This window comes from Ctenocephalides felis, unplaced genomic scaffold (genome assembly GCF_003426905.1).
Source record: "Ctenocephalides felis isolate EL2017-DRISC unplaced genomic scaffold, ASM342690v1 CF-g0.4_SCAFFOLD_01886, whole genome shotgun sequence".
Lineage (NCBI taxonomy): Eukaryota > Metazoa > Arthropoda > Insecta > Siphonaptera > Pulicidae > Ctenocephalides > Ctenocephalides felis.
In genome coordinates this window covers 63,412,111-63,438,791 of record NW_020538040.1, presented here as the reverse complement: position 1 = coordinate 63,438,791, position 26,681 = coordinate 63,412,111, and the positions used below count along the sequence as shown (strand labels likewise).

Sequence of the window (26,681 nt, the reverse complement as noted above, 5' to 3'; positions counted from 1 at the left end):
TTTTGATCATCTCATAAGAATGGTAACATTTAAAACAATATCTAAAACCTGCATGGCGGGTTGATTTTGACATGTTTCACAATAAACTGTTCCTGGTGCTTTTCTGTCAGAACAGACAAAAGACAATAAACTGATCAGTCAGTATATTGTCTGAGAACAATATAGATGGAAATGTTTGAAATTTTCAAAAATCACCACTCAACTGTTTTACAAGACTTTTGACAAAAATGTGGTGTGACACTACACATTCTTTAATATTTTATTTAAATTACATTTAATTTTTGAAAATGCAAAAAACACCAACTATCACTTGCAAAGCTTGACAAAGTACTAAAACATGTGAAACATACAGAAATATTTTAAACAAATCTTAAGTATCGAGATGAAGAGACAGGATGAGTATTATTATAATGTAAACAAATGGAGTGCGCGCTCGTATACTAAAATCAACAAATGTGAAAACAGATTAATTTATTGAAGAGAATAACATAAGTGAAAATAATTATAAATTATTAATGATGTTTATATAAGAAAATGTTATTATTGAAAAATTTAGAGTAAAACAATAAAAACCTGAAAATGGTATGATTTTTGCTAGTTTAAATGCATGCTGTACGAGCAGCTCAACAAATATTTAACTTGATACCATTCAATATACATAACTGAGTAACTTGAATTAGAGAGGTAATCACCTATATAAATACTGGTGTCTAAATGGGTAACGAGAATTGATTACAATTCATTGAGCATGAATACTTAATTGTCAACTGTATTGACAGTTGCTCCTCGTTTAACTTAATTATGCATATATGGAGTATTCGATATATCTATATATGCTCAATGAAAACAAAGATTAATAAAAACTACCATCATCTATCCGTATTAGGGCAGTTAACTCATTTTGATCAGAATTCTACTTGACCATTTATTCACTGGGATTGAAGATATATAATTAAATACTAAAATAAAAATTTGTAATTGAACTGTTTTATATACATTTTACAACATTTACATATTTATTCACTCATATTTTCTTCTTCTGTAACTGAATCTTCATTAATATCATCATTTGTTTCTACTTTAATTATTTGTTTTGCTTCAACTTGATTTGAACGATGATGAAATACAAATGAAATATATTTTGCCATATCCCAACATTGTTTTAGAACCTGTAATAACAATTTGAATATTTGAATGAAAGTTATGAAGGAGAAATTAAAAGCCCAGTAAATATAATAATGAAAGGGTTATTTATGATGAACTGAAATAACAATATACAGTTATCTAGCATATTTAATAGCTATATAAGAACAATATTGACAATGCATTACATTAGAAGTTATTTGAAAAAACTGAATTAGAAATATTTACCATATCTGCCAGCCCCTTCTTATCAGCACAATGATACCATTGAGATAAATCTGACATGCAATCTGAGTCTTCCGGGGGAAGCTTCACTTGTATATTATTTATACATCGATTACATTTAAATCTGAAATTATTCAATTATGTATGAATACAATAATTTAAAGCAATTAGAAATACTAATTTATTACTTATTATGTGTATCTGATAATGTTTGTTCCTCTAATTTAAAAAGATCTCTTAAATCTTCCCTTGAAAAATGTCTTAAGCATTCTTCATTGTCAACAACACTATTTGATAAAGCTTTCTTATGTGCTTGTCGTTGAAAAATTTTTTCTTCTATAGTTCCAGTCTTCAAAAAATTTTTAAATTATAATAATGTATTGCTTATTATATTTCAATATGATAGTTTCAAAATTTCCACTTACTGCTAACATCCTATAAAGAAAGCAAGGTTTTTTCTGACCATCTCTCCAAACTCGAGCCATAGCTTGTTCATCATTAGCAGGATTCCAATCAGGATCGAACATAACTAATCTAGAAAATGCGTAATAGGATTAATAAATGTGTGGGGTCTGATAATGAGACTACATTGATACCTATTTGCACCAATTAGGTTAAGACCACATCCACCAGCTTTTGAACTCAACATAAAAATAAATTCCTTAGATTCTTTTAAATTAAATTTTTCCACTATTTTCCCCCTTTTCTTTATAGACATTGTACCATCCAAACGCACATAATCATGACCCCTGTAGATATTTATATATACATATATAATAACATCTTGATTATGAATCAGATACATATAGACTTTGTTGTTTACCTCTTCTTACATAATTTTTCAAAGAGATCAAGTGTCTGAGTATAGTTTGATATGAGGACGATTTTGTCATCTGTGTTTGTTTTGATATTAGCTAGCATACAATCTAAAAGCATCAACTTTCCAGACAGTTCTGGCATAATTTCACTAAAATATTCATAGCTAATATAGCTTGTAAATTTTATTTTGAACATATAAAAATCACTTACTGTCTATTATAGTTTGCTGGAAGTAATTTATATGCATTTTCAAACCCATCTGCTCTTTCAACAATTTTATCATAAATTAAATCTGGGTGGTTACAAAGTTTTTTCAAAAACGTTATATTTGCTAAAGCTGTTATAGTAGGTTTGACTTCTTTGTCATCTAAAATTACATTGATCCCGTTCAATATTGAAATGTTGCTGAAATAATATAAATACAATTTCTAGTCTCATTGATACTCACAAGTCATGGTTTGTTTCACTTTCTCCGAACTTAAGAAACTTTTATAAAGAGCAGTCTGCAAAGGAGTCATATTTACACATATGACATGTTCAAATTTCACCGGCAAATATTTTGTTAAAAGTTGACTTGTTCTACGAATTAAACATTGGTTAACCATTTGTGTTAACATAGTCAGACATTCTGCTGCCTTCAATCTTTCAGATGGTGTGGACAATGAGTCTTGGCCTCGAAGTATAGGATTTTCAAACTTCTTTTTAAAATCCTATAAAAAGTATAACATAAGTTATATTATGTCGTTAGAAATGGAATATTAAAATACATCATATTAATGATTACCTGTGCTGATCCTAAATATCCAGCATTAACAAAGTGAACAAGACTAAAATATTCTAAAAGATCATTTTGAATTGGTGTACCAGATAACAAAACACGTCTTTTACATTGTAGACCCATTAAAGCAGTGTATGTTTGATTTTCACTGTTTTTAAGTCGATGACCCTATAAATGTAATAAAACATAACAAAAATGGGTTTAATATTACTTAATTATTTAAATTTACAACTATTATCATTTTCTACACAAAATTATTCAGTTTAATTTTGAAATGGTAAATGATTTAAGTGGAATTACCTCATCACACAGCACAAGACCAACTTCAGAATTATTCAATATTTCACTATTAATTCTAAATGTTTCATAGGATATAATTAAAATTGGAACTACCGCCATACGTGGTCCTTTAGAAGCCATAAATTGCTTCAGTTGATTTTGTGCCTGTTCCTTAGCGCCACCGTCCATTACTAAACTTTGAATTCGAACACCCAACCATTTATTTATCTCATTATACCAATTCTGTAAATGACATATTATTATAATTTTATTATAAAAATAAGAATATTTATTTATTTTTACCTTTACTAAACTGCTTGGACAAACAATAATTGCTTTATGAATTGTAGGCTTACAATCCGGCCCTTGACGTAGTAAAGTCCATAATAGTGTTATACATTGCAATGTTTTGCCCAAACTGCAGTATTTAGAAAATTAAATAGGTAAGCAATTATAAAATTAATTCTAATTGGAAGATGCATAAAAATTATTTGATTAATAATAATAATCGTAATTTTAACTTTAATTCGGAACGATAGTTTTACATAATAAATAATATTAAAATTAATAACTAATAAGAGATGTATAAAATATACATTAATAAGAAAAAACATAGAAAAATTAAAGAGAATTCTTGATTGGAATATAAACACGATTAACAAGAGTACTGTGGAAAGAATACAATATCTATAGTGCATGCATTGATTTGAATTGAGAAGAAAGAAAGGGTCAGCGTTTAATAAGAATGGTTCAGAGAGTAGTGTAGAAGTAACAGTAGCATATTTAGTAAAGCGATTAACTAAATGAACTGTTATCTAAAACTTCAATTCAAATAAATTTTAAAATATCTTCAATAGCACCATTCTAATACCTAAATCAAATCAAAGCTTTTTAATAACAATCATAAACTACAATAAGCAAACACATAATTCATATCAAAATAATGAATGTGATAATACGTACCCCATTTCATCAGCCATAATGCAACCATACATTCCTTCTATCTGAACACCCGTGACACAATTGTACATAAATGTTACACCTTCACGTTGATGAGGTCTCAATATATTTCCAAGTACAGGATCAACAACAACATGGACAAGTGTATTTTCACTGAAAATTTTAGCAATAGGACATAAATAATGAAAAAATCTTATTTAAATGCTCTGTAAAGGAGCATGAAAGTTTCTAAACCAAACAATAAAAGAAATATTAAATCGAAACTTATAATATTGATGAAATGTATATAAAATGTATTTTTTTGTTTGTTCTTTAAATAAAAAAAAGTTTTATTTATTTTTACTTTTGTATGTTCATTCTATGCCTGAGTAATATCTTAGCAGCAATGGGTTTGTAATTTAAGTATTTAAAATGCCAAAAAACAGGTTATCAATTGCTAATCATATGCGATTATATATATATATATATATATATATATATATATATATATATATATATATATATATATATATATATATATATATATATATATATATATATTATACATGCAAATATACTTTTTATATTTTTTTCTTCGCAAAATATTAACATTTGCTTTCTTTACACTTTTATAAAATGTAATTATATTACTTATTGGATTTTAGTTTGTCATGGTGAGTTACTTCTGGTGGGGCAAATAACACTAATGCATTTGGAGCGTACGGATCGTGCAAAGGCCTTCTAAAAGTAGATTTTTTTAATCCTAAAGATCTATTGGTTATGGAGCCTTCATAATTAGGTATAGGTATCTTAAAAGGTCTTGATAATATACTCCGAATAATGGTTTCCTGTAAAAAAATAATGAAGAATAAATTTCCATTAAAGTAAATATTTTCAAATAAATTGAGAATTATATTTTTCTACACAAATAAATTTCAAATCTGTTGATATTAAACAAAAACATTCAGCAATATTCTCATTATAATTCAAATTAAAAATAAATTTATCCAAATAAAATAAATGATAACAAGCTAACTTTTAAAATGTTTATTATTTTTAGTGTCTTATATGTGACAAAAAAAGTTTTTCTGTCGGGATATATAAACCAAAGTATTTAACATGAATCAATACAGATGGTAAAATTGCAGTCAATAATGTAAGTGTTACAGGCTCTGACTCCTGGGTGATAATAACAAGAATACGAGTTGTATATGTGAGCAACAATAGAATATTTAAAAACTTTAAATAATGTAATGTACTTGATATTTATATAATCTATCCTTACATGTTCTGCACTGTATGTCGATGATGATTTTATAAAACTAACACACTCATTTTCCTTGATTCTGCAATTAGTTTTTGAGGCACATTTTTGCTTTAGTTCCCTCTCATTTATGTCTTCATAGGAGCCTATTTGACGCTTTGCAATTTGGCTTGGTGCCGAACTTCGACGCTTTAAAACACATAAAATATTTAATTTTATACTTACATAAAAATACGTTTATGTGGTTAATGCAAATTGAGATAAATAACCTTACCATCTAGAATATTTAATTAGGAAATAGAATTATATACGCAAATAATACTATAGTTCATTAGTCATATGCAACAATAGAACATTGATTTGAAATAAATAAACATTTGATTAGAAATAATATTTCCGATTGTTACGTTTTGGCATTTCATACTTAACCGCGTTTTCAAATTTTGACAGCTGACAGCTGACATATAGGGCTCGAAACTGCTTAAGCCAGCGGTTTCCAACCTTTTCTTCCTTGCGCCCCCCTTTCGAATGAAAAAAATATTGCGCCCCCCTTCCCTTCTTGTTTTTCTAACAATTTAATTTAAATATACTTAATATAACTGAAATTATGCCAAATAATACACAGTATTATAAAAAAATATACATACAAACATAACTATTTATTATAAGAATTTTCTGTTTCACATAAGTAAGATCTCACAAATGGTGATAAAATTTCTAAAGTATTATTTGTCAAAGTAGGAAAATCGTCCTTTACTGGTAACCAAAACTCAACAATATATATGCTTCAATGTGCTATCACTAGATAAATCAATTATCATTTTCTGCTCTGCTGTTGAATGACCAAAATCATCATGTTTTTCAATGACAAATGGATTTCTAATGCATTCGTATTTGGACGTAATTAGATAAAGTAATGCAAAAATTGGTTTCGTAGACTAGTCATATGACTGATATAATAATAAGATCTTTACTTACTTCTGTTTCATCAGTAACACAAGTAATTTTAAAAGTGGGAAACATGTTAAAGTTATAAAGTTATTTGATACACAGTTTTAATTTTTTCATAAAAGCCGTAAACTTGTCTTTCTGAACAAGAGCACGAATTTGAGATCCTTGCATCGATTTATTTAAATCGCTAAGTCTTTGAAAAATATCATCAAATATCAATATCAATATAACTAAATACGCAAATTTTGGGAGGAACTTTGTGTTCTAAAACAAGATTGCTCCGTCTCTTTTGTTATCAGCAAGAAATATAGTAATTTCTTTTTTGAGCTCAAACACTCTTAGAAGTACTTTAAGTATTTTGCTGATTTGTTTTTGACACTTACTCAGCATTTAAAAATAATATTTTTAAAACAGCTTCGCGCCCCCCTTGGAACGGTATGGCGCCCCCCCAAGGGGGCGCACCCCACAGGTTGGAAATCACTGGCTTAAGCGATAAAGAACAATTATTGCCTGGATAGCAGGCAAAATCGAAAGTATTTCCAGTTTATGAATGTTTCTCGTAAACTACAGCATGTATAGTGCATAGATAAATAAGTATAAGCTGCAGTGCGTCAGCCTGTGACGGCTTGTTATCCAGCTTAACGGTCAGTTTTTGTACCATCTCTATTATTCCTCATTGTGTATATATTTGATAATTATTGTTATTATTAGTATTGTAATTAAGGACGGATAATGTAAATGTTATACAGGGTCTGTGCACTCGATATTAAAATATAGCAAATGCCAGTTATCGCAAATGAAGTCACCAGAAGAGAATCGGGCCGAGAGGAGAAATCCTTAAGTTGTCCACACCAGCGAATTTATCCTAAAGTTGAAACGAGTCCTAAAACTTATATATCCATATATCTTATATATAAAATTCTTCTGTAATGATGTATAAAAGGATAATCCTCCTTATTCGATAAACGATTATTCGCATTTTGATAAAATTTTTTGAATTTTGTGAAGGGATTTTTTTAGGATTTGAAAAATGAAATGTGTACATTATTATTGCCGAAAAGCAGTTGTGAAGTGCCAAAAATTAAAATAATATAAGATACATTCTGCAGAAAACAGTCTGCGCATGCGTCTGGCGGTTGTGGACTGTCAGTGAATATACCCTATATAATTCAATTTGACAGATTATTATTCTTTACCTAATGCAGTCGTGTTTTGTGTGACTTCACTAAAAAAAATTACTTATTCAAAAATTTATTTAGAAGTTTCATTGTGTCAAACATTTATGTGTTTGGCATTAGATACGAAATATTTACTCAAGTCAATGAAGCGTTTTGGGTTTTAGGTTTGAATTTTTTACTGTGCTCCAATTTGTATGGAAATTTTGGAATAGGTTCATCTTACTCTCAAGTTCAAAAGTAAAAATAACTTAGCCACTTCTAAGGGATAATGTAAAAAGCAAATCGCTTTTCATCGTTTTTTGCAAATATCTCTAAAAATATATATTTTAACGAAAATCATGTCATGAACAAAACTATATCAATTAAAATCTTAATACATCGTTTTATAATGTGTCCTAGGAACAATATTGATAGATATGAAAAGGCAGTCGTTTTTTTATTTCGTTCGAAATTTAAGAAAATGAGAAAAACGTATTTAAAGTTTTTAATATAATGTACTAAATACACCATGGTGTTCAAAGATGCTGACACATTAAAAAGGTCATGTGCATGAGGTATTATAATGAAAAAGAGAGCAGCTGGCATACAATAGCTCCGGAGCGATGAAAAAGACGGTTTCAGAGGATCATATATATATATATATATATATATATATATATATATATATATAACTTCGTCAAAAAAATAGATATTGAGTTTTTAGCTTTCATAATATCAAAAAATCTCAAAATCGAAAAAAATAAATAAAAAAAGAACAACCCCTTTAAATCAAATAGTTTTATGAGTGCCATTTCCACCAAAATTAAAATTAATCGTATTTCATCTAGAATTAACTTGGTTCAAGAGATTCCAAAATATCATGCAAATTAGTAATAATGTATATCGAATTATTATTAAGAAAAATGTAATTTATATATTATTATTACTGAAAACAATTATTATATAGTACGAGATTATAAAAATTATGGGCAACATTATTGAAGCAATTATTTTGAGTGAAAAAATTATTAAATATAATTAAAACAAAAATAGGAGTGGTTGACCATTGGGTTGTTTCTTTGAGAACAATATTTCTAGATTAAGATATACAGAGCTCAGAATAACAGCTTATAGAATACGTAGTTCTGAATGCTGTTAAAATTAAAAAATAAGTGTCTTATATAATTGTTTTTATAGGCTATAAAAACAAAGTTAAGCTGTAAATATGTCTTGTGCAAGATTTTTCAAAGAAACATTCATTATATATGACTTTGTATTCAATTGTTTTAGTTGGATATCATTGGTGAATTCAATTGTATTAGTGTAATGTTATTGGTTTTACCAACCCTGTTTCTGACTGTTTTGTTTGTCACCATCTTCCAAATGTGAATATTAGTTTTACCCGCATATTTATTTAAAACCGTTGTTAATGTGGACATTGTGAACATTATACCCGTATTTTTTTTTAAGAAACAGTCATCGATTTGCATATTCGGCCGTGTGAATTGTTGTCGCGCGTTAGTTTCCTGACTCATTGCGAAAACAGCATCGAAACTCGCAACAAGTCATTTCAAATAAGTGTCGTTAAAATGAAACTGTTCATTATTCTGTCATCGGTCTTTTACTCTTCACTGCTTGCAGGTGAGCATAATTAATATTTTAAACCTTACTACGTAGACTATGCGTATTTAAATTATGCGGTTAGTTACGAATTATTCATTTTTCATTTTGTACTAAATTAAAATAATCACCCGTTAGCATATCATTTTTATATTTATGAATCTCTCCAAATGACGTGCTGAACTGATAACGACGCTATTTAAGTCAAATGTGATTTTGGGAGAAAAGTTATTAATCCATTTAAGCGCTTTGTTAGGATAAGAAAATGATGTCATTCCAAACAGGTTTGTAAGTTGTATTAGCGTATGCAAATATTATCGAAAAAATAAAGTATGCAACTAAACATAGAAAATTAATAAAAGCTTTATTTTCGTATTTCATTTTTTTTAATACAATATGGTTATGTTTAGAGATGATATAACAAGATAATAATTTTTGTTAATATCATATTTTATTAAAAAACGTTATCGCATTTATTCCAAATCTATTGTTTTCATAACAATAAAGATGATAATGGTCGAAGCATGGCCGACTGAACCGCTTCGCAATTGAGTATTATGTATTATGTATTTATGTGCAAGAGGCGGGCGAAAGCGATTGAAAAAAGTTGTTTATATTTTTGCGTAATATGTAAATATTGAAAGAGATCATTTGTGTCAGTGTCGTGAAACATTGGGGTCAGGTTTCGTTCACATTGTAAAGCCAAGGACAACAGCTATTGATAACATTGCGAACATAATTCAAATATAATAACTATAGTATATAATAGTGGCGTTTGACATTGTGTCTTAAGAAAATTGATGAAAATTTACTCCTTATAACAGTAATCATTTCAATAATATTAATAAACTAGCTGTAAGTGGAATTCTGTCTTAAGGCAATTAAGGCATCGTGCCTTAAGGCAAATTGCTGGAACTTCCCGTACCAAAAATTATTATTTTTTTAAAAACAATTAACATTTCTGAAAAAATTTACTTCGAAAAAATAAGATTTCTGAGTAACTATAAATTGGACAAAAAATTACTTTTTTTTCGAAAAAAAAAAATTTAAATTTTTTTTTTTTTAATTTTTTTCTCAAAAAAATTTTTTTCTTTATTTTGACATATTTTGGAAGATCTAAACTTTTTTTCAAAGCAATCGTACTGCTTTAACTGCATAAAGACGAAATATCAAAGCGCGTAAGGGCCGCGTCGCCGTCTAACGCGTAAACATTGGTACGGAACCCATAGGAATGTAAACCAAATTTATACTTATTGTTAAAATCTCTAAAAATATCTGATAATTTGATGTGCATATGTCTAATGATCATTTTTGACCGCCAAATGGCATTTTTTTTTACTTTTTTCATTAGATCTCCGAAACCGCTAGACCTGCCTTTATGAAAATTTGATCGGTTCTTCACCTTGTCAATACAAGTAAAATGTTTTTTGAATTATTAAAATCGGACGCTCCGTTCTCTTAAAAACTGAGTTACCGTTTTTGGCACTTTTTTCCCCGTATCTTCGAAACGGCTAGACCTGCCTTTGCCAAAAACTAATCAGCACGTCTCCTTATCAATACGAATCGAATGTTTTTTGAATGGTGTTCCCGAAATCGTCGACGAAAATTTGTATCCGCACATACATACATACACACACACACACACACACATACATCCATTTTTTCTAAGGTATGCCAAAATATTCAGAAACCTTTGAAACGTCGAGAAATGCAAAAATTTTCATTTTCGATTTTTTTGCGATTACTATAACTTGCCCTACGGGAAGTTAATAAACAAATTCAGAGTTGAAATCCGTTCCTATGTGAAAATAATAAAAATAAAATAAAAAAATTGAATCTTTTATAAGATTAATCTATTAAAACATTTTTTTTAATTTCGGCCAATTAAAAATATTGATTTTTTTTTGTTTCGAAAGTTTCGAATAATTTGAAGTATTTCGGTTTTAAAATTTGTTGAAAATACAATAAATTTTTTTGGAGAAAATAAATAGCAATACAAGTGGAATATTTTAATATTTAAACTAATTGAATAGAACTTCACCATGTACCTATGGACTTTTTTCTTAATTATAGTTTTATGGCAAGCAAAAGGTTAAAAAATATCATTAAATGGCATATTTGTACGTATATTACAGACAATTCTCTTCATGTTTTATTCCATTTTTTTTAAGTTTTTTTAGTGTTATTTTCAGAAAATGCCATTAGCAAATGCCATTATATTTGTATCCGTTATGTTATTTATAAGCTATCGAAATAATGAAATTTCTTTAGCGTTGTCCAATTTTCATTCATGTTTCCTAAATAATAGTTTGAGAAAAATATAAAAATTTTCTTTAGTTATGTTTTTTTAATTTTTTTTTTATTATACGTAAAAGATTTACAACTGTCCATACGGACATTTAGTAAATATATTGGTATAAATTAAATATAGGACTGTAATTGAAGGTGATTATTTGTGTAAGTAACCTCTATGTTACTTCCACCTTACTATATAAACTTAAGTTGTGTTGGATACATATTGCTCTATAGATATAATTGTAACGGGTGAATGTTTTTTTTTAATATATGTTTCTTACAATTACAAATTATCAAATTTACATAATCCTCTACGTGTCGCGTAACTTTCAGATCACATTTAATTTTTTTTTTAAATTTCACCAAATAATTATAGCCTTTTTTATCAGATGAAAAATAAATCTTCATTCAACATTGTCAAGACAAGTAATATTAATATTTATAACTTTTGCTAGGCTTTTTCACCTGAAACAACATTTTCATACAAGGAAGTGCGAACATTCTTTGTCAACAGTGTGACTTGAAACTCACATTTTATCAATACAAAAAATGTGTTTAAACAGATTTGTTTGGTTGTCATTTGTCATATTTGTCAGTTGTCATATAAAGGCTTGCAATTACTTATTTTTTGTTCGCTATTTTTTTATGTAGAACAAAAATACGGTCCATAGAGGGTTAAGTATTGAATCATACAGTTAATTTTAGAGAAAGGTTTATGAAAAAGATTTTCATCTTCTCATTATAATTCTTGTTTCCCTAATCTCCGGTTATTTGTGACATATATTTATAATATAACCTGTTGATAGTTTTATGGTTTGTTAAGAATGATCGATCTTTACGGAATATTTATCCTAATTTATATTTTGCATTCTATTTCTTGATTAAAATTGTGGATATAATCGTCGTTGCTTTTAAATTCATATAATGACAAGTATAGCCTGAATCCAATTTCTTGTAGGCTACTTTTCTCTCTAAAGCGTTTGTTAAAATTCCTATGATATTTTGTGTACCAACGAATGATAATTAACAATTATAGATCTCAAGTTCTTTTAAATATAATAATACTTGTCGCACTGTTGAAATCTCCAGCACCTGATCACTTCAACTTTTTATTATATTGATTGGTTCTCGTCATTCAAGATATCGAATCTGTATCTTTCTGATTGGAAAGCCGAAGCCATAGTTGGAAAGCCGAATCAGCCGAAGCATTAACCACGTTAAATGAGCACTAAGCCTCGGGAAATCCCAATCCGATAATTTTTCATAATATTACAGCAAGTAAAAGTTTAGTGATTTTTATACAGATTTGGTTTATTTTCGTGCATGTTGATTTTTTAAAAATATGTTCTTCAATCTGAGAATCAATTTTTTTTCATATGTATTTTCTTCATATTCTTGTTTCTTAGTTTCTATTTGTTTATTCTGCATGTTATAGCCGGTGTATTTTATGTATGCCTCTTTGTTCTTTTTTATTTAGAAATGTAAGCGCAGTTACTATGATCTGCTTTTTATTGTAAATTTTTAACGATTAGCCTAATGTATATTTATTCCGTGTTTCTTGTTTTCATTTTTTTTTCTACTATTTCCATTGTTTGTTAATGAATAGTAAGTAGGTAATTCTAATCTTGTGGAAGTTTTATTTGAATATTGTTTATTCTCTATAATTATTATTCTTTTGTATTCATTATACTGTGCTAGTTATTTTTAACTTTCCTAAGGGTAAGTTATAGAAGTAAAAAATTTAATTTCAAAATTAAAAAAAAAAATCAAAAATATTTTATTTAAAATATCGGATTTTAATTATAATTCTAGCTGAAATTCTAAAACTTACTTATGTACTCGAAATAAATAATTTTAACTTTGCAATTCAGGATATATAATTCTTATTTCACAGATATATTATTGTTAGAAAAAAGAAATAATGCCCTTAATTGTGCCCATAATTATGAAAGTGGTCTAAGTCATATATTTCTTGTTTCGAGATATTTAATAATTTGCATTTGAATAAATTAAAAAATATTTTTGTACATTATGCGACATTTTAATTTTTAATTTTATTAGTCTTAATTAATGGAAATTTATTATGAATATGATATTTTGTGTGAATTTCATACGATAATATTGTTTTTAAAGTTTGAATTAACTTAGACCATTTTCAAAATTAACTGAATGTCCTATAAATGACTTAAAGCAATAAAGAACTTTGAGTTTTATTTAAAACAATAATTTTATTGAAATAATTCGGGAGCACTTATTAATTATTTTTAAACGGTAATCCATATTTATCATTATTTCGAGTATTTAAGATTCTTAAAATGTTCCTGAAAAACTGGAGGGAGTAAACTCCCTCCAGTTTTTCTTCCGATACTGGTCTAATGCTGGTGTATAATGGAAATACATAATTTAATATTTCCGTATATTTTTGGTCTTCCTCTTTTAGGTGAAAGATCCAAAACGTGAAATGTAGAATCATCTAAAGAAGTTTTATAAAACATTTTATAAGGTTCATTTTTCAAGAATCTCATCCATTGAATTTGTAACCAAGAGACAGATTCGCCCGCGGTATTTTTAACTATCCTGAACCGCTATCTGTTGACATAGTGTTAAAATATATAAATTATTTGCCACAGTAATTTTATTAATTCCGAAGCGCCAAACTGAATTATATGGTTAGATAAACCGGAATGAAATTGTTGTTATTATTAAAACTTGATTGTCATTTATTTTATTATGTAGTTCAGAAAAATGGGGGGCAAACATAGAATAAATGACCTTTTTATCGTATTAGTGTTCCGCCCCTGCGATAGAGGGTTTTACTGTTCCCAAATTCAAAAATTTTTGACTTAGACCACTTTCATAATTAACACTTAATGAATTCCATATAATGTTGAAATTACAACCACTACCTAATGGTTCATTTTTGACAACTTCGTAAAAATTACATTGAATACATTTAGTTTAAACTAATGTGGTATGAAATAACTGATAAACTCATTTTTTTTTAAATTTTGACTTAGACCACTTTCATAATTATGGGCACAATTATAACTCTGCTTGTTTTATTTTTTCACTTTTTATGTAAACATGTATAAACGTCGTCATCCAATTCATAAACTTTTATATTTTGTCTGTAAAATACGAATAATGAAAGGCATAGCATTTATAATAACCTATTTGAAAACATTTGTAATTTTTCGACTATTTCATTACGGCATGGAAAGTTCCAGCAATTTGCGTTAAGGCATGATACCGTGCACCACTAGTTGGATTTTACATAGACAGACATATTTTCAATTCTTAATAACCATATGTGTATTGGACGCTTATGAAAGCTCCAAAGAATAGAATTTTGTCTACGCTTCTATAGAATAGTTAAATTTCATTTGCAATGAGTTGCTAATTCAATTTAATTTAATTGAAATATCATATATCTTGATTAACTTCCCGTAGGGTAAGTTATAGTAATCGCAAAAAAATCGAAAATGAAGATTTTTATATATCTTTACGTTTCAGAGGTTTTTTAACATTTTGGCATACCTTAGAAAAAATGGATGTATGTGTGTATGTGTGTGTGTGTGTGTATGTATGTATGTATGCACGTGTGTGTATGTATGTGCGGATACAAATTTTTGTCGACGATTTCGGGAACACGGATCAACCGATTTGAATAATTCAAAACACATTCGATTTGTATTGATAAGGAGACGTGCTGATTAGTTTCTGGCGAAGGCAGGTCCAGCCGTTCCAAAGATACGGGGCAAAAAGTGCCGAAAACGGTAACTCAGTTTTTAAGAGAACGGAGCGTCCGATTTTAATAATTCAAAAAACATTTGACTTGTATTGACAAGATGAAGAATTAATCAAATTTTCATGAAGGCAGGTCTAGCGGTTTCGGAGATCTAACGAAAAAAGTAAAAAAAAAATGCCATTTGGCGGTCAAAAATGATCATTAGACATATGCACATCAAATTATCAGATATTTTATAGAGATTTTAACAATAAGTATAAATTTTGTTTGCATTCCTATGGGTTCCGTACCAATATTTATTTGTTAGACGGTGACGCGGCGCTTACGCGCTTTGACATTTTGTCTCTATGCAGTTAAAGTAGTACGATTGCTTTGAAAAAAGATCTTCCAAAATATGCCAAAATAAAGAAAACATTATTTTTTCCAAAAAAAATTTAAAAAAAAAAAAAAAAAATAGATTTTTTTTTGAAAAAATTTTTTTTTCAAAAAAAAGTAATTTTTTGTTTAATTTATAGTTTCTCAAAAATCTTATTTTTTCGAAGTAAATTTGTTTTGAAAATGTCAATCGTTTTTAAAAAAATAATAATTTTTGGTACGGGAAGTTCCAGCAATTTGCCTTAAGGCACGATGCCTTAATTGCCTTAAGACAGAATTCCACTTACAGCTAGTTAATTTGATTGATTTATCTTGTAACTGATTTCGCAGAAGGTCCTCCGCACTATGTTCAGCGCGGATGCGTGCGAGTGACCGAAGAAAGCGACCTCGGCACGGTGTCACGTTGGGATTGCAGCAGCGTGGAGCAGCGCTCATCCGAATTGTGTTACAACGATGGCGTGGCCTTCGCTCCGGGATCAGTTATCGACTACCCATATGACAACCTTACAAATCACTACGTCGGCCTTGGCAGCCTTACTGTCTATGATAAATGCACGTGCTTGGAGAAAACCGGAGAATCTATGTTAGTAATGGTTATTTATACAATTCTCGAGAAAGATATCATTGCCATATGTTTATTTTGTTAATTATCGTGTTTAGGAGAATTATTATTTATCATTGGTGCGAACCTAATATTTGCTAATCAATTTATACTAATTATTCCCAAATTTAAAATTTGGCGCTTTTCTGTGGTCATAATTGAAAAGTAATTAATTGTAAATTTTGTCAAATATTCCATGCATGAGAATAATGATGTTAAAATTATACCTATTTATACATTACACATTATTTCGCGATAAAAATTCAGATAAATATTTCCACTTTAGAAGCAAATGCCATTAATTTGTATCCATTATTTTGTTTATTAGCTATCAAAATAATGAGTTTTTTAAAATTTTGTCCAATTTCCATTTATGCTCCGTAAATAATAGTTTGAGAAAAATATAAAAATATTTCTTTAGTTATGTATTCATTTATTTATTGATGATCAATAATAATATGAGTTTAGCTGATGGAATTCATTAACATTCAAACACTTATATGATTATGCCCATTTATTGCTAATTTTTATATTAATTCTAAATTTGGAGTAAATAAATATAAATCTATTTACACTGCATATTTTAAATAATTATGTTATTTATTCATTTTATTGAATTTATATGTTTAGATTGGAATTAGCTCACTTCGAATGTCAACTACCAACTGCAACAGGTTAGTACCTTGCTTAATACATTCCAAATTTTAAAATCTTTATTAAATAATATTTTTTCGTAGAGGATGAAAAATCAAATCCAGAGACACAAGAAAACTGTGATAATGACGGTAGAATTTATAATGACGGCCAGATAATGTACGGATACAGTGAAAGTAAATGCGATCGATGTGTTTGCAGAAAGGTAAACCTATTTTTGTAATGGTTTATTATTATATTTTTTTCAATATTTAAATATATTTAATTTTTTTTTTATTGCACAAAATTCAGTCTCGTTATTCTTCGGATTTTCTAGGTTGCATGTCTGTTCCATTTTTGCTATAGTTGTAACGTTTTTTTTAACTTTATTTATCTAATAGGCAACAGATTATTATTACAATTTTCGACATCCTGCACATAGTTTTTATTTTTAATCTGCAGTATTCCAATCATTCCATTTTTTGCCTCATATATGTGCCCACAATTATGAAAGTGGTCTAAGTCAAAATTAAAAAAAAAATGAGTTTATCAGTTATTTCATACCACATTAGTTTAAACTAAATGTATTCAAAGTAATTTTTACGAAATTGTCAAAAATGAACCATTAGATAGTGGTTGTAATTTCAACATTATATGGAATTCATTTAGTGTTAATTATGAAAGTGGTCTAAGTCAAAAATTTAGAAATTATATGAACATTTTGAAAATGGCACGTGGCCTTTTTTGACGCGTTTCTGAACATAGATAAACAAGTATAAATAGATAGCAAACTGGACCGCTTTTCGATTATTTTAATTTTAATTTTCCGCTCCTGCAACGGAGGCGCGACGAGTGTAGCATGAAAATTTACCCCTAGGTTCAATTCTAGATAAATCCAAATCCTTAGGTTTAATTCTAAGATAAATGTATATATAATATTGTTACTATAAATCTGAAATTTTAATATGTGAAATGATAACAAAACATACTCATAAAAAATATATTTTCATATATATTAAAAACATTTTCAAAAATGAAATAAAATCATAATTAAAGATCTTTCACCTAAAAGAGGAAGACCAAAAATATACGGAAATATTAAATTACTTCCATTATACACCAGCATTAGACCAGTATCGGAAGAAAAACATAAAGATATTATGACTTTACTACACCGTACATCCCTCCAGTTTTTCAGGAACATTTTAAGAATCTTAAATACTCGAAATAATGATAAAAATGGATTACCGTTTAAAAATAATTAATAAATGCTCGCGAATTATTTCAATAAAATTATTGTTTCAAATAAAACTCAAAGTTCTTTATTGCTTTAAGCCATTTATAGGACATTCAGTTAATTTTGAAAATGGTCTAAGTCAATTCAAACTTTAAAAACAATATTATCGTATGAAATTCACACAAAATTTCATATTCATAATAAATTTCTATTAATTAAGACTAATAAAATTAAAAATTAAAATGTCGCATAATGTAAAAATATTTTTTAATTTATTCAAATGCAATTCATTATATGAAACAAGAAATATATGACTTAGCATTCGCCGCGTTTCGAATCATGTTTTTGTAATCGGTCAATTGTCTCAACGACAAAAGTTGCTCAGCATTTTTTCCGCATTTTTTACCCAGTACTCATTATTATACTAACTTGCTCTCACATTGTTGGCCTTTAACTGACCTTCTTAGGCCAATATCTCATATGTATACTTATTATTTGCTACTATTTAACACCCCGGATGACCCAACCCATCATTTTTAGTGGTACTAGACTAGAGACTGTTTGATCGGGAACTATATTCAACAATGATAACACTCTGTATTCAGTACTAATCTAATTCTTTACTCCGTACTAATTTACTACATTTCTACTGCTAACTGCTTCCGTCGTAGGGCGATTTTCTATTGGGTTTCTAACCAATAGGTGAAACTTACGTATGTTATGATCATTAACCAGAATTCTCAACATATGTGTTCTTTGAGCTGCTGTGTTGTAATGCCTTAACCTATTCTTATTAGAAGGCAACCCAATGAAGATCGACGTTATATCGGATTCATTCCGCTTTCGACGAACTGTTTGAGAAGCTCATTTACTACTATATTCCAGAAGTGTGGCACCTTTTAATTATACTTATGTTAGTATTCTCATTTTCTTTCAAATGCCCCTTATGTGGTCAAAAAGGCATAGATAAATAATGGCTTCTTTATAAAATAAAGTATTCTTAATACATATTACATTTCGTATTACCAGTATTAGCACATACAGAACAGTCGCTCTTTGCGTTTTGTTTGTATCCTGATGATGGCTACGGTAGCAGTATGCTTGTGGTTGTGCAATATGTTTTCCTAAGCTATTAGGAAATTATGTGTCTGAGAAATATTGTATTTTTGATAGACCAGAGAATTTGCAACAAAATTAAGTAATATTAGTACAAAAATGTTTGTTACCAGATAGAATGCATGATTTAAAACACTTATCGTAGTATTAATAATATATATAATCGAATGTACATAGTAATGTTTCTGAAGTTGCTTGATTTGAACGAAGATTCTCCTGCGTTTTAAATAAATTACGTAATTATAATGCCCATTTAATTTGCATACCCTGCAAATTTTCTTGTTCTCATATCTCAATAGCAATCATAACTTTACGTCATATAAGCTGTTAGGCTAAAACAGCCCCCTTTAAAAATACTTTGTATTTTAGATGGTAACCCAATGGTTAATTCATCCATATTTGATGATTTTATTATTAGTATCTAATTTATCTAATAGGGCTGACTTTTTTGTTGGTGCAGCAATGCCGGGCAAGGACTATTTTCACTTGGAAACGTATTGCTATCTATAGTTCCAAGTGAAAATCGTTGTCACACCTGCCTGACAACAGGCTGCTCGAAGTATCCAACCCGGGACCTCTGAATCAAGTCCTGTCCCTCTTCCGCTTCCCTACGGGCTTTACCTATGGAAAGCACTGAGAACTTATTACCTTGTCAATTAAAGCAGTCATTTCATTTGCATAAATCATTTCATATGCATAACAATAATAATGAATAAATCTTTTTTCATAGGGAAAACCAGTATGCAAACCACTATCTTGTGGTTTTGACTTGTTCCACTGGACACAATTTGCTAGAGGCTGTGTACCATCGTATGATGAAGGCTTATGCTGTGGCAGATTATTTATGAGATGCCGTAAGTATAAAAATAGGGCAATTTCGCGATTCAATATCATACAGCTGATTTAAGGATATCTTACATATATCATTACTATGAATATTGTTTTGACCTAACTGTTGCTGTAAGATTAATTTTGTATCAACTCTATAACCATGCGAAGTTTCATCAAAATCCCGGAAGAGTAAACCTGATGTTTACCTTGTTAGCGTGCTAAGTACGAAAACGATGGTCTGGCAGGTTTCAGCCCTGCACTTTATGGTCGTCCGGGCGTTTGAAAGTGTAAAAACAACTCGGCAATTAAACATGTTCTTGTAAGCTTAAAATTTTTATACGATTCAATTTATTCATTGAGTAGTTCAAAAATAAAATTGTCAGACCATTTCAACCCGCACAAGTATCTGCCAGACAAGACGAAAGGTTTACTTTTGTGAGCAAACTATTGTCCTATAAGGTTAAAATTTATATACTCGTATATATGTTTGTCTAAGCGATTTTAAAAGGTAGCCCTGTAACTATCAAGTTTCTACAATTTCACGGAACTTGCCAACAACTTTGGTACATTTTTTAATAGACGGCTACTCAAACTAAAGCAATTAAAAAAATTCTAAATTCATAGTTTAACAAATAATTTTAACCCTAAAAATCTTGAAGCAATTATGTCGTTATTTTTGACTGCGAGACCCAGAAATATTATTTACGGTTACGGATCCAAAGTTTAAATGAACAAAATTAATAAAAATTAACAACAATAATCGTCACAGCTTCACCAAAGCTGTAGGTTACGCTTGAAATCTTCAAACTACATATAATAATTTTTTCATGACGATCAATATATCACCCCGTTTCGGCTTTACGTTGAGTTCTCTATATACACCTTGTATTATTGGATAGATTATTTTAAATATAAAGAAATGTTATATTTAAGTGGTTATCACTGAATGAAGTGAATTTTGCAAACTAAGTAGATGATTTTCAAACAGCTAAGGATACCGATGTAGTAATTCCGAGCGAAAATCCAACACCATCTAACCAGACGTGCAAATTTGGTTCACTAATCCTGAACATTGGAGATTCAATACCTTTTGATCCAGAAACCTGTGATGAATGTGCTTGTCAGGAGCCACCAATGCTAACTTGTTCGGGACGAAAAAATTGCAGACCTCTGCGTGTTGTTTGAGTGATATAGATTTATATTTGCTTAAATGTAGCTAATGTTTTTATATTAAAATTACTTCATTATATTTATATCTATTACAATACATCAATATATGTTAAGATATGCTTTAAATAATAAATATTGAGTTTTAGTGTGAACATATCTGTGTAGTAACAATAAAAATTAGGATGTTACAGCGGCCGAAAGTTTTGCACTTTTACCAAAAGCTGGCCGAACTATCCCTTCGAATATTTCCCACCCAATATATTCCTTGGAAAAATAACAACTAATGTTGAAACTAGTCGGTATTGGTATTACATGAACTTCCCGATATGTGTAAATAACTGACTTAATCAATAAAAAATAAAGTAAATTATGAGTGATTAAAAGTATTCCGAGTGGATTCATTACACATATTTGAAAACGAACGAACACGTTAACTCGGAGTATTTTCTAAAAGCAAATTTTCAAAAATCAACAATTTTTATAACTGAACCAGTTTCCGTAGGAGTTTAATAGTTTAGTATTACCAAGTACTCTATTGTTATACCAAGTAAATCGTGTAATTTTAATTTTAATCGACGTCAAAAAAACTACTCATTTTCTCAAACTTTGATGAATTTTTAAAATTAAACTACTTGTCGTAAGGCCATAAATTTGCAGTAAGTTCTATAAGACCATGATATATATTGCCGAAAAAAGTTCTATAAAAATCGATTTAAATTTTTTCTCAACAGTTTAATTACAAGAAAACGGCTCGGTAGATTTTCAACTAAAACTAATCAGTATCCAAAACTGATATCTCTCGATTTATGTTTTTAATTTTTTAAAATCGATTCGGTAGTATGAGCTTAAATGTGGACGAAAAGTTCAACACTTTTTTTCCAAATTACATAGAAACGGCTGATCGTCGTACAAAACTGAGAAACGATAGTCCTCGTCGAGATACATCAAATGGCTTTTAAATTTCTGAAATCGGTTCAGTCATTTCTGAGCAAACGTCGATGAAAGGTTGAATTTTGACAAACGCCAAAAAAACGATACTAATTTTTGTAAACTTTGACGAATTTTTGTATGATCTAGAAGACTATGGTAACTACAGTCAAAAAAAAATCATGAAAATCGTCGAAATTTTTTTTTTAACACTTTATTACAAGAAAACGGCCCGGCCGATCTTTACCACAAACTAATCAGTACGATTCCCAACCAATATCTTTCGAACAGTTTTTGAATTTTCAAAATCGATTCAGAATTGCGGGCTAAAACGTGGACGAAAAATTTTTCACTTTTGTGCGATTTACAAAGAAACGGCTTGGCTGATCGTCGCGTAAAATTGATAAACGCTAGTCCTCGTCGAGATATACATCAAATGGCTTTTAAATTTTTGAAATCGGTCTATAGCCATTTTTGATAAATCGTCGTTTACGGCAAAAATCTGTTCACATACACATACACACACACACACATACATACATACTTTTTCGAAATTTGGTCTCATTCGATTCAAAATGGCTTGAAACGTCGAGAAAACATAAAATTAGCAAATCGGATTTTTTAATGAAAACATAAACTTCTTCTTCGGGAAGTTAATTAAAAGGTAAAAAAGAGTCAAAAAAGAATAACAAGATATGCGGCGAAAAAATAATATCAATTTTTTATAAATGTAAGCTTAACGTAATCTGAGTTTAACTTATACATTAAGGCGGGTCGATTTAAAAGTCACTTAGGCACATTAATTTTTGGATACTAGGGATCAAAATAAAATACTTTGCTGAAGAAACCATACCTCTAAAATGAATTCTTATGTCCCGTGCATTGACCCAAAGATAGGGATTGAGTTTTGAAAAGTTGTGTTTTGACCCATTCAGAGTGCTCCAATCGTGTCCAAATGTATAACCGACCCCCACTAACTTTAGAAGGCCGATCCACCATGCCTATGGTTCACCTCCTGGGACCTCCCCTTAGAGGTCTTCCATACAAATATTGCAAAAAACATCGTTTTTGGTATTTTACTCAGCAAAAAATGTTTTTTTTAAACATTTTTTTCAGATATTAATTCAAACATACACAAAAAACTTTTTTACAAAAAAAAAATATTAAAATTCTTCTTTGTTTCAATTTTTCCAATGCATTTTGTCTCTGCGCTTCTATGCTAGCTAGTTATAATTCCGATCTAGTTTTCACAGTTTGGTTTTTAGATTGAAATTTTGTGGCGGTTTTGAAGGTATATCGGATCAGATATTTTGGGTAGGAATTTCTTAAGATTTGTGTTATTAGTGAGAATTTGTTCTTCAAAAATGTATTATGTGACAATAACGAAGCATGATCTATTAAATTGATGATTGATCCTATTTTAGTAGAAAGATGATGGTAGTAAAGGTAGTTAAGGTAACGACGCGAGTAAGTTCGTTTATGTTGCCAATTGAAAATTATATTAATATTTTCGCGGTAAAATTGTAGATGTAATAGATTAAAACGTGGAGTTTTGTAAATGATTTTTATTAGAGAACGCGGATGTAATGATATTATCAATACCATAGTCATAGATGAAAATTGCTCTGACTCTTCATGTAGTCACTTCGATAGTTTCATTATTTTAATACAAATTGATGTTTCACGATTATTTTGTTCCTTTTTAACTGTGAAATTAACTTACCTTTTTTAACACAAGATGATTACTTTTATTGTAATTCTTATAGTAATCCTTCCTGATTTTAAGAATGCAATGGCAAAATGTGATAGATAAATCATTTAGAATACGAAACCCGCAAAATAAATTCTATATTAATTTAGACAAGTATTTTTGTAGATAGGCATTAGGGACAGGAAACTAAAAGGAAAATTGTAAATAACAATTATTCAAATATTATAAATAACACTAAACAACTAGGGATAAAATTGTATTAACAAAATTGACATAAAATGTAAGCAAATCAGCAACAACTCTTAATGGATAACTCTTAATCAGTTACAATTAAATAAAACAAATTATAAAACTAAATCATTCACTTCATTAAAATAAATATTACTAATCACAATCAAAATAGTTTATTAAAAAAAACAGTCTAAGGAAGAATTAAATAGCCAAAAATAATGTTTGCATATAAAATTTGTTGTAATGTAGTCTTCAAAAATATCTGATATGTCAACAGAATGGATTATTCAAAAAAAATACATTGTTTTTGGTTATGTAAATCATTCGCTAGCCAATAAAATTCAATGTAATTGTTAAAATATCACATCATCTATTACTTAAAATATACATTTGCTGATTTATATATATATATATATATATATATATATATATATATATATATTTATATAGCCGGTCGGTCCTACCGTGAATGCAACTCATGCAAAAATAAAATTTGTCAATGGGGGGTCATCATATGTAGTTTTTCATATAATTTCAATGACAATAAAGGCGTGTGAATATAAACAAAAAGTATATATAAATATATATATATATATATATATATATATATATCATAAAAGAATATAAATATAAATATATAATATATATGAGGCTATATTAAATTAAGAATTACATATCGGTAGAGAACGATCACTTCGGATCTTCAATTTTGAAAATCATTAACTTTCATTTGCTTTATTTTACTTGAAACAAACTCCATTTCATGAGAATTTTGCACTGACGATTCATTTTGTATACGTAAGTCTTCTAGAGATTTGCTCTTTTTTATGTGATGTTTCTCTGCACAAATATCCACATGGTTTAGTTCTGATTGAATACTTAAAATGAACAATTCACTTGGTGAAAAGCATTCGGTGAAGTTAAACTCAGAGTTTTCACTTTTAGTTCTGTGCCTTTCAGTAATCGAGTACGGTTTGGTTCGGTAGTTATTTCTTTTTAACTTCATAGTGCAACCTAATGTCACGTTGTTATAGCTACTATTTATTTTTATGACATTAATTATTTCTTCATCTAGCAAATCGTGCCCTCGGATCTTCTTAGTCTTGACTGGAGTTTTAGGTGCAACAAACATCTTACTCATTTTAAAAAAATTATTATATCAGCAGTGTATCAATATACATTTATATCCCTGCAATTAAATAAATGCATAAGCCTAAGTTGTTTTTATGCCATAAGTAAATAACATAATCAGTTTACATACCGCTCGTAATTCATAACGGAAATATTTGATAAATATTTCTATTTGATTGACAGGTACAGAAATTTTAGACAATAACATTACATATAAACATAACCGCACAATGACAAAACACGCACGTCACACGGCCTGCTTCGAATTTTTCATAGAATACGAGTACACGTATGTAAAATGGTTGTTACATCCCTCTACAATCATTATCATAAATATACTAATAAAAATATAGTTAAAATTTAATTGGAATCATTTCTGAAAATGGTATCAAAACAGTAGTTAAAAGGCGACATATTGAATTATAATTTATCCGGCACATGCGCACGGTGTGCGGTGTGGCACGGTGCCGAGCCGGAGAAAGTGATATAATGTGCTCGGCGAGCGTCAGCGGCAGCATAAGCTCGTCTACGGGTAGTGTGGTAGTATAAAGTATATGAGGTACAAGGTACAAGAGCCTGTAACTGCTTATACTTATTAACTTCCCGAAGAAGTTTCTGTTTTCATAAAAAAAAATCGACGTTCGAATTTTTTGCCGTAAATCGACGTTTTCTCAAAAACGGCTGGACCGATTGCAAAAATTTAAAAGCCATTCGATGTATCTCGATGAGGACTAGCGTTTACCAATTTTGCGCGACGATCAGCCAAGCCGTTTCTTTGTAAATCGCAGAAAAATTTTTCGTCCACGTTTTAGCCCGCAATTCTGAATCGATTTTGAAAATTCAAAAACTGTTCGAAAGATATTGGTTGGGAATCGTGCTGATTAGTTTTTGGTAAAGATCGGCCGAAGCGTTTTTTTGTAATAAAGTGTTAAAAAATTTGTTTTCGACGATTTTCATGTTTTTTTTTGACGGTAGATGCCATAGTCTTATAGATATAGATCATACTCAAATATTACGGCGTTACGACAAGTCGTTTAATTTTAAAAATTCCTCAAAGTTTGCAAAAATTAGTATCGCTTTTCCGGCAATTATCAGAATTAGACCTTTCGTCGACGTTTGCTCAAAAACGCCTAAACCGATTTCAGAAATTTAAAAACCATTCGATGTATCTCAATGAGGACTATCGTTTGTCAGATTCGAGCGACGATCTGCCAAGCCGTTTTTTTGTAATTTGAAAAAAAGTGTTAAACTTCTTGTCCACAATTAAGCTCATAATTCCGAATCGATTTTAAAAAATCAAAATCAGTTCGAAAGATATTAGTTGGGAATGATACTGATTAGTTTTAGGTAAAAATCTACCGAGCCGTTTTCTTGTAATTAACTGTTGAAAAAAGAATTAAGCCAATTTGCATGGAACTTTTTTAGCGATATATATCATGGTCTTATAGAACTTACTGAAATATTACGGCCTTACAAGTAGTTTAATTTTTAAAATTCATA

The 26,681-nt window shown here is 29.2% G+C and overlaps 3 protein-coding genes across 3 annotated transcripts; 1 reads left to right on the top strand and 2 right to left on the bottom strand.

Annotated features, from left to right (window-relative positions):
• Window positions 1-1,016: 1,016 nt before the first annotated feature.
• Window positions 1,017-5,854, bottom strand: LOC113375193 (DNA repair and recombination protein RAD54-like). The gene is made up of 15 exons (XM_026615140.1): window positions 5,722-5,854; window positions 5,469-5,636; window positions 4,835-5,031; window positions 4,208-4,357; window positions 3,548-3,662; window positions 3,266-3,487; window positions 2,972-3,133; window positions 2,636-2,897; window positions 2,398-2,554; window positions 2,192-2,335; window positions 1,965-2,117; window positions 1,794-1,902; window positions 1,557-1,717; window positions 1,372-1,492; window positions 1,017-1,169 (listed from the first exon to the last, which is right to left on the bottom strand). Exons 1-15 carry the CDS (start codon window positions 5,722-5,724, stop codon window positions 1,017-1,019), a joined length of 2,277 nt encoding a protein of 758 aa, XP_026470925.1. The 5' UTR covers window positions 5,725-5,854.
• A 3,140-nt stretch (window positions 5,855-8,994) lies between these two features.
• On the top strand, window positions 8,995-21,211 carry LOC113378077. The gene is made up of 6 exons (XM_026618588.1): window positions 8,995-9,196; window positions 15,924-16,176; window positions 16,825-16,868; window positions 16,932-17,053; window positions 19,911-20,034; window positions 21,000-21,211. Exons 1-6 carry the CDS (start codon window positions 9,145-9,147, stop codon window positions 21,194-21,196), a joined length of 792 nt encoding a protein of 263 aa, XP_026474373.1. The 5' UTR covers window positions 8,995-9,144; the 3' UTR covers window positions 21,197-21,211.
• Window positions 21,212-24,706: 3,495 nt separating this feature from the next.
• LOC113378105 lies at window positions 24,707-25,627 on the bottom strand. The gene is made up of 2 exons (XM_026618628.1): window positions 25,312-25,627; window positions 24,707-25,239 (listed from the first exon to the last, which is right to left on the bottom strand). Exon 2 carries the CDS (start codon window positions 25,189-25,191, stop codon window positions 24,754-24,756), a length of 438 nt encoding a protein of 145 aa, XP_026474413.1. The 5' UTR covers window positions 25,192-25,239; window positions 25,312-25,627; the 3' UTR covers window positions 24,707-24,753.
• Window positions 25,628-26,681: the final 1,054 nt, after the last annotated feature.

Coding starts and splice junctions, on each gene's coding strand:
- LOC113378105 (XM_026618628.1), bottom strand. CDS start 25,191: ATGAGTAAGATGTTTGTTGCACCTAAAACTCCAGTCAAGACTAAGAAG.
- LOC113378077 (XM_026618588.1), top strand. CDS start 9,145: ATGAAACTGTTCATTATTCTGTCATCGGTCTTTTACTCTTCACTGCTT. Junction 9,197..15,923: donor TTACTCTTCACTGCTTGCAG/GTGAGCATAATT, acceptor CTGATTTCGCAG/AAGGTCCTCCGCACTATGTT. Junction 16,869..16,931: donor TCAACTACCAACTGCAACAG/GTTAGTACCTTG, acceptor ATTTTTTCGTAG/AGGATGAAAAATCAAATCCA.
- LOC113375193 (XM_026615140.1), bottom strand. Junction 3,134..3,265: donor GTCTTGTGCTGTGTGATGAG/GTAATTCCACTT, acceptor TTACATTTATAG/GGTCATCGACTTAAAAACAG. Junction 2,118..2,191: donor GAAAAATTATGTAAGAAGAG/GTAAACAACAAA, acceptor AAATATCTACAG/GGGTCATGATTATGTGCGTT.